This window comes from Seriola lalandi, unplaced genomic scaffold (genome assembly GCF_002814215.2).
Source record: "Seriola lalandi dorsalis isolate HSWRI2012SDOR001 ecotype SW California unplaced genomic scaffold, Sedor1 jcf7180002054448, whole genome shotgun sequence".
NCBI classification, from domain to species: domain Eukaryota; kingdom Metazoa; phylum Chordata; class Actinopteri; order Carangiformes; family Carangidae; genus Seriola; species Seriola lalandi.
The window spans coordinates 388,627-396,423 of NW_019525001.1; the positions used below are offsets into that span (position 1 = coordinate 388,627).

Here is a 7,797-nt window from a genome sequence, read left to right on the forward strand (position 1 = left end):
TCAGAAAACAGTGAGCCAATCAGAAGAGAGGCTCAGAGTCTCCTCTCTTCTGATTGGCTCACTGTCTTCTGAGTCAGTTTTCTGAGTTCAGAGCCTCCTCTCTTCTGATTGGCTCACTGAGCTGTTGTTACTAGAGCTCCAGAGAGAAGCCTGAGAGAGGAGATGTAAGACTACACTCAGACGGTTTTTGGTTCTTAAAACCACAAATATATCTTCTGATGGATCAACACTTCAGATGAAACAGAAGTGGGTGATGGGAGCGTCACATGAGAGAAAAGTGAAATCCTGAAGGCCTGTCTGTTTTCATTGTATCTGTCTGACTGGCGCTTTACGTGTCACCATCACGCTTCATGTTTAGTTACTGCTACAAACTTTCCTCCTCATCTCAGAGCAGATCTCTGCAGCCTCCGGCCTCCGCTCGTTATCAGGCAGGAAGTTCAGCCTCAATGACGTTTCCAAGCAAATGAGACGCTCTTTGTTCCCGCTCACCTCACATCACAGCACATCTGTCACGACTGAGATGGACCCAGTTTGGTTTGTGTAACTGAGGATGGGGAACCTGTAACCCCCCCCCCCCCCCCACCTGCACAATACACAACTTCTGCACCCAGTCATATAGAACAACATATACATTATATAATATTTATGTAAGCTGTTGTTATGAAGCGGCTTCCTGTTAAATGTCTCTGTATGGAAACTGATAACCGGCTTCCTCCTGTTTCTCAGGACGTGATTGACTGCTGGGCTGAACTGGGGTGTGGTCTCACGCTGATGGAGAGTATGAGGAGTGATTAATGCCACAGGAAAGAAAAAGATGCAGAATTGTTGGCAGTATGTTGAATTATGCAGCAGGATTGCACCTGTTCCTCGGCTGCTGAGGTTTGCTGAGGAAATTCATTTCCTAAAGTTTATTTAGCGTTTGACATATTCTCCTCACTTTACTGATAACAATGATGTTTGATCTATTTATTAACTTTCAATTAAAGCCCACTATTATCCTGTATGTAAAAACTGTCAATAGGAATATATTTATTCATTTATTTGTCAAACTCTCAGATGATGACTTTAACCATTTTGCCATGTTAGATTTCTGTTTTATTATTTATTAATTATTTCTTGTCTGTTTGGTCTCATTTATTTTATATATTGGTTATTTATCTATTTAAATTCTTTTATTTGTAAGGGACCAATAGTAAACGTGAATATTACCATCTGATTTGCATGTTGAGTTTTCTTAAAGCTCATTTCCATCTGCAGTAATTTCAGATTTCTGACCAGAAGGTGAATTATTACTTTTCCTACTGATTTTATTTTTGAAAGTCTGCTCCATTATATCCCTTGCTATATTTATTTTGACAGACTGACCGGAAGTGTAGCCTGTTTCACTCACGTAGCTTGACACCGCTGCGCCGCTAAACTAAACCGACTCGTTAAAGTCTCTGCTGGTTTTCTCTCAGTTGAAGCATCCTCATCTTCACTCACCGCCCCCGCCCAGTCCGCCGCCGCCACCGCCGGGGAGCCCGGATCAGCAAAGCGAACCCCCTGCCCCCATCAGTAGAGCCGCCCCCTCCTTCTCTCTCTCTCTCTCTCTCTCTCTCTCTCTCTCTCTCTCTCTCTCTCTCTCTCTCTCTCTCGTCCTCTGCCTCTCACTCTCTCTCCAAACTTTGGAGACTTTTGCGCGTCAGCGCGGCGCAGCGTGGACGTCTTTGTTAAAAGTGGCTCAACAAAGTTGAGAACAAACAAACTTCCCTCAGACTTTGTGGAGCGGGAGAATGATCCTGCGGGGGGACCAGCCGCCGCTCCAGTGAGAACATGTGAGTCCAAAAAAACTCAACTCTGAACACTTCAGCAGAAACATGACGCTGATGTCTCCAGAGTCAGTTTAGCGTCTTGTTGGATGTTTGTGTTGTTGTTTCTCTGTGGCTTTTGTTTTCTCTCAGTCTGGTGTAACTGTGGCTGAAACATCAGCAGTTTGAACTTGTGTTCCTGAAGTTTCTGCTTCTGAAACATCCTCATGAGCTCAGCGTTTGTCCTGCGTAAGTTTGCTCCAAACTGATGCGCTCCAGCGACTTTCTCTGTGATTTAACCCGCAGAAAGTCCATTTACATTCTGCAGCGCTCACTCAGCTTCTGCGCTTTAACAGAAAAATTAATTATTATTATAAAATTCCCTTCTACAGCTTCTGTTCAGTTAAACCTGCTCCTCTGTGGCCGCGCGTTTTCCTGCGCTCTCGGTGCCAGGACGAGTCAACTCCGCAGAAACTGTTGTTGAGACTTTGAAGTTGAGCTGAAGCTCGAGTTTGATTGACGTGTCGTTCATGAGGAAACTTACAGAAGCAGGTCTCTTCTTCTGTCTTTGCCTCTAACCTGGGAGCTGAACTCTCCGCTGGAAAAATGAAGAAAGAAAAAAGAAAGAAAAAAAAAAAATCTGTTTTCCATGATGCTGTTGGCTGCCTATAGCTGCATATGTTTACAATCTGTCTCCGCCATACTGAGCTGCTCCGTGGAGAGGAGAGGAGACAGGGGCTTCTGCAGGAGCACGAGTATAAAAGTCTATTAGTTAACCTCCACAAACCTGTGGGAGTGTTGAAATAATCCTTCTGTATATATGGTAGAGTTAGAATGGTGAACGGGAACTCCCTGCAGCACCAAGCAAAACTCCAAAGAGAAAATTTAGGATTTTTCTGACGTTATAGATGAAGTTAATTTGTTGGTTTCATTTTGAAAATGATTTCCCTGCTTTAAAGTTAAAATCCCGTTTTAAAAGTTTTCCTCAGTGTCAGGAGTAAAAGTCGATTTTATGTTTTCATTTCTTTATTTGATTTGTCAGTTTACAGAACAGGAAAAAAACTTGCTGAAACAAAGTGTGTGTGTGTGTGTGTGTGTGTGTGTGTTGATGTATAGGTGGAGGTGTATATGACAAGTAAATCCACACATCTTTGTACTTGTTTAAACCATTTGCTTGATAAGATAAGACACAGTGGCGACATTTTTCTGGCTTGCGGCAGCAAAGTGAACAGAAAAACTGCAAAATGTCAATATAGAATACTTAGAAATGCAGAAGATAAATATAAGATGTAGGCCTACGAGGGACATTGTGAAGTTTTTTTATTCAGATGTTACAGCATTGAAATGTATTTAGTCTAAGACTAAAGGAACGGTCTGTATGAACCAGCATGTGTACGTTTCACGTTTTGCTCTACGATCCACTGAGTCCAGGAAAAGCAGCTGTGTGTGGAGGAGTAGGACGATGTGACAGCGGCACAGAGCTGAAACAATCAGGTGATCAACCAATAAGTCGATCAGTTTGATTTGAAGGGAAGAAAAAGAACAAAATAGAGAAACAAACAAATAAAAAGAAACCGCAAAAACACCAGTGGTGTGAAGTGTGTAAACTGAAACTGAATGGATCATTCAGATAATTGATTAATAGGCTATTAACCGTTCAGCATCTGATGGATCCAGATTCTCTTTGTGAAGTTTCCTCTGTTTTAGACGAAACAAAACACCTGAGGACATTTTTCTCTTTAATGCAAATTAATTATTCATGTAAAAATAATTGTTATTTGCAGCAGTAAATGTTGCAGTTGAAGACGGAAAAATGATGCAAGGTCCATGAGGAGTGTGACAGTGGAACAATAACACAGAGAAGTCAGTGTCGGAATATTACTGAGATAAAAGAAAATGTCCCTGTGCGAGTGATGGAGGTGTTTTTTATGGAAGACGTCAACATAAATATGTTATTACTGATGATGAAGATGGTTGAAGAGTAAAATTTCACAGAGCAGTTATTATTTAAAAGAAAAGTCATGTAGTTTGTGTCCAGTTTATTAGGTACACCTCTCTGTAGTGAAGTGCGACTTCAGTGTCAGAGACGTGTCGACTCAACTGCAGTAATGTGCTGTTAAAGCTGCTTTGTGTTTTACTGAAGGGTTTTTGTTTTTGTAATTTATATCAGTGTGTTGTGAAGTACACAGGTTCAAGTCCCGCTCGAACGCTGAACTGTCCCGTCTAATCCGACTCCCCTCTAGTCAATCTGAAACTCTTTCGGGTAAATGTGGATCAACAGGTTGTTGTTGTATCCACCAAAATCTAAAGTTCTTCAAAAGTCAAAAAAGGTGTTTTCGGCTGTTTTTCTCTCAAATGGTTCAAATTTGACCCAAAAAATATCCAAGAATTAGAGACGCTACAGAGGAAGTATCAGTGCTGCTGTGACTGTGGAGAATCATGTGTTTGAGCCTGAGAGTTAAAAGGCTCCGCTGCAGTGATGTGATTCTCGGGGGCTCCACTTTATCGAGGTCTGACTTTATCAAAGAAAGTGTTGTTTGAGGTGGACTCACTCCGTCGCTGCCAGCTCTTACACAACCTGAGGAGGCCGTACGCCCAGAAAACATGTTGTGTGTCCCAGAAGGTGAAGGTCTGAACAAAGTGTCTTTAAAAAGAGGGGTGAGGTGACGTCGAATAACATCCTGTTGACAGGAAGCATGTGTGTGTGTTTGGAGAGGGGGGGGTTTACCTGTTGCCTGGTACCTGAGGATGGATCACAGGTGCAGGTTTGGCTGATAAAAATGAAAGATCTAGAAGTTCAACACATACAGAGGACGAAAAGAAGATGGAGGTCTGAGAGTCAGGTGGTGCCGAGAGGAATGTGGTTTAATTAAGTGAAAGAAGATTTGATCTCCCCACCTGCAGGTTTAGTTTGACCCTGATGACACGACTGTGAGGAGAGGCGGCAGGTATTCCCCCGACTCTACACCTCTGAGCCGGCCGAGATGTTCTGTGCTCGGCTGAAGCACGACGTGCGTCCTAACTAACGCGAACATGTGGATGTTTACACGCCACTAAGCGGTTCTGCTAAGAGGTGATTTGTAGGAAACATCAGGGCTGCTCGGGTTATGTTCGCCGCCAGTGTTTGTTTAATGACCGCACAGAGTTTATAGCAGGGAGGCTGGACGGGTGGTGCTTGCTCAAACAGCGGGACCTTTTAGATCAGAGGCAAGAGTTTGCGTCCGTCTTGTAAAGTGTTGTTGCTTCTTCCAGAGCTGTCAACCACATCTCCCGGTCTTCATCAGAGCTGTGGTTAAGATGGTGGTTTCGGTTGAATGTAATTAAACAGGTTGTGTGTGACGTCGCTGTGAAATTTCTCTGTATTATACCAGACCTGGATCTTTCTCTGACCTGGACCAACAGCTGTGAGAGTCTCAACAGAGCCAGAACACAGTTTAATAGTGATGGAGTCACAACCAGTGGATGTTGTTCTGGTGGAAAACAAACATGTTGTTGTTGTTGTTGTTGACACTTGGTGATAAAGACAGTGAGATGCAGTTCAATGCTCTGGAATAAGGTAGGAAGGCGACCTTAGCTTCAAAATGTTACCAAGGAAAATACAGTAGATTGGTAAATTTAAATTTTAGGAGACATGTTTGGAGGATTGGGATCAAAACCAGAATTTCCGAGTGAAGTCGATGAATGAACTCTCTCTGTGCTCTTCATCAGTTTGTCTCAGTGCTTGTGTCAAATTTTATCATTTTAAATGTTTAGTTTAGTTGAGTCAGAGCGACCATAGCGTGTTGTCAACATTATTTAAACCTCCATTACATTTACTCGTTCGCTGGACGCTTTCATAAGAAGCAACTTATAAGTACGGGACATCAGTAAAGCTTCAGTACAGTAGGAGACCTTGGTACCAAGTACTATCTCTTTTCAATAAGTGGAAGGAGATCACGTAGAGAAGTGACTGAGAGTTCGTAGTAAGTGCTAGTTGAGGGTGGTAGAGGTGTTGGGAGAAGAGGTGCTCTCAGAAGAGAGGAGTCTACAAGAGGTTCTTGAAGACAGAGAGGGACGCCCTGCTCTGATAGGATTCACCAACTGGTTCCACCGTCAGGGAACCGCAGACCAGAACCGTCTGGACGGAGATATCTGGGAGCCGATGGTGATGACGGACGACGTTCCTTGAAGGAACACAGTGGCTGAGACGTTACGTATTAATGGTGTCCAGGGCAGAAACGAAAGATTCTTTTTAGTGAGTAAACTGATGATTACTTTTCTGATCAGTCTATAAAATTCTAAGGTGTTGTCTGTAGTTGATGACCTTTGACAGGTAAATTCATGCCATGGGCCAGAAGTGTGTCCAAAACAGAAGACGTGATTGGATCTTATTCGCTCCGTTGTTTCAACCTAATTTTATTTACCCATTTATGCCTGAGTACGAGTTTCTCCACAACAGAGGATGGTGTGTGGTCAATCATGAGAGAAAAATGTCGATGGTACAATCACGCCTCTTCGTTAACTTATTGTCCGGTTTGCGACCGAGCTGCGTAGCTTACTGTGGCGCTCCTCTTCTCTCTAGTGGCCAGTCGTCGTGCAGCTTAAAAGTTCCTCTCCTCCAAACCAGGCGTCTGTATTTATTGCATCAGCACAGATAGAGACGAGCAGTTTTATGTAAATACACTCAGATTTACTACCACATGTATGACAGGAACTTGGCTGCAGCAGGACGCCCAGAGTGGAGCTTAGACCTCCGCCAACGCCGGACGGCCGAGGCGCAGGGGCGCTGGGAGAAATTTAAGAGCCAGGTTACTCCTCCCCCAGGTTAGATTAGAACAGAAAACGGCACTTGAAAGTGAGGGTGTTTAGAAGAATAATTGGTCATACCACCACACCAACGCAGGGTAATGAATATGGATGAAAACTTTCAATCATGAAAAAGTCCGATTAAGATCAACGAAATCAGATAAAGAGCTCCACAGAGACGAATAACTCAGCACGGTCTTTCGAGGCGTCTCTGTACGGATCAGACAAATGGTGGGAAAAAGCCTGTGGGCTGAAATAACAGCTGCATCGCTGAGGGAGGCACGTGTTCAGGAGGATGATTGGCGTCTCAATGAGAGCCTGATACTAGTATAAGTATTTGAGAGACTTTCAACAATCTGTTAATTATTTCTATGCATTTATAAATTAATGTTGGGGATTTCATGTTGCTTATGGACATACTGTTCACAGGTCAGCGATTCTGTGGCTCTTGTGATATGAATGTGATGTAGTCCAGTGGTTCAAACCCCCCCACCCCACCACCACCACTGATTGGGGGTGTTGTGGCATTGACGGAGCAAAATCTGTTTGATGTAGGTACAAACGAATCACATAGCTGATTCTGAATAACCCTGGATTACATTCATTGATGACCTCATTGTTTTTGACACATTCAGGGACATCACGTTTCAGCTCTTCGCGCAACGTCTGCGAACAGCCGGTTGAGGTTAGGGAGAGATCATGGTTGTCACAAGTAAAGCATGACTGAGGTATAGAAAGGGTTGTGCGACTGAAACACCTTGTTCTGAGGCTATTCCACCTTCCAAAAAGCAATGTGTTTGAAGGACGCTGCTTTTCAGCGTAGATCTAAAGCTTTGTGTCTTTTGTGTGTAACTACGCAGCAGTTTTGATAATGTTCTATCTTCACACCAGCAACTTGTGAAGGTGAAAGGAAACATGGAGAAAAATGTTCTTCTTGAGAAGAGATGCATGGCGGTAAAGCTCTGTACGTCACAGTTCTTCTTTTTTTTCTCTTCTTCATTTAAAGTTGGATCTCTCAGTTGTTGTGGTGTGAAAGCCTGAATGTAATTGTGTGATTCAGGACTTCTGGGCCACAAAATGTCTGACTCGAGGCGGAGGGTTTGCAGGCTGCCGTCCAGCCCTCCAGACACATGAATTGCTCTCTTTATGCGGCCATGTCCGCGGCCTCGTTCGCTGACCTCGCTCCACTTGTCATTCACTCCCATTTCCATACTGAAGATGGAGG

At 43.5% G+C, this 7,797-nt stretch overlaps 1 protein-coding gene across 6 annotated transcripts in view; it reads left to right on the top strand.

The window, feature by feature from the left end:
- The first annotated feature begins 1,602 nt into the window (after positions 1-1,602).
- adgrg6 (adhesion G protein-coupled receptor G6) overlaps positions 1,603-7,797 on the top strand; it is a 104,907-nt gene continuing 98,712 nt past the window's right edge. For 2 of the 6 annotated variants that reach the window (XM_023411081.2, XM_023411080.2), the window contains exon 1: positions 1,607-1,814. In XM_023411081.2, coding sequence (XP_023266849.1) covers positions 1,813-1,814 — 2 coding nt within the window. In that variant the 5' untranslated portion in view covers positions 1,607-1,812. Of the gene's footprint in view, positions 1,815-7,797 lie in introns of all 6 variants that reach the window. The other 4 variants (XM_087175324.1, XM_023411079.2, XM_087175323.1 and 1 more) reach the window with 4 other exon arrangements.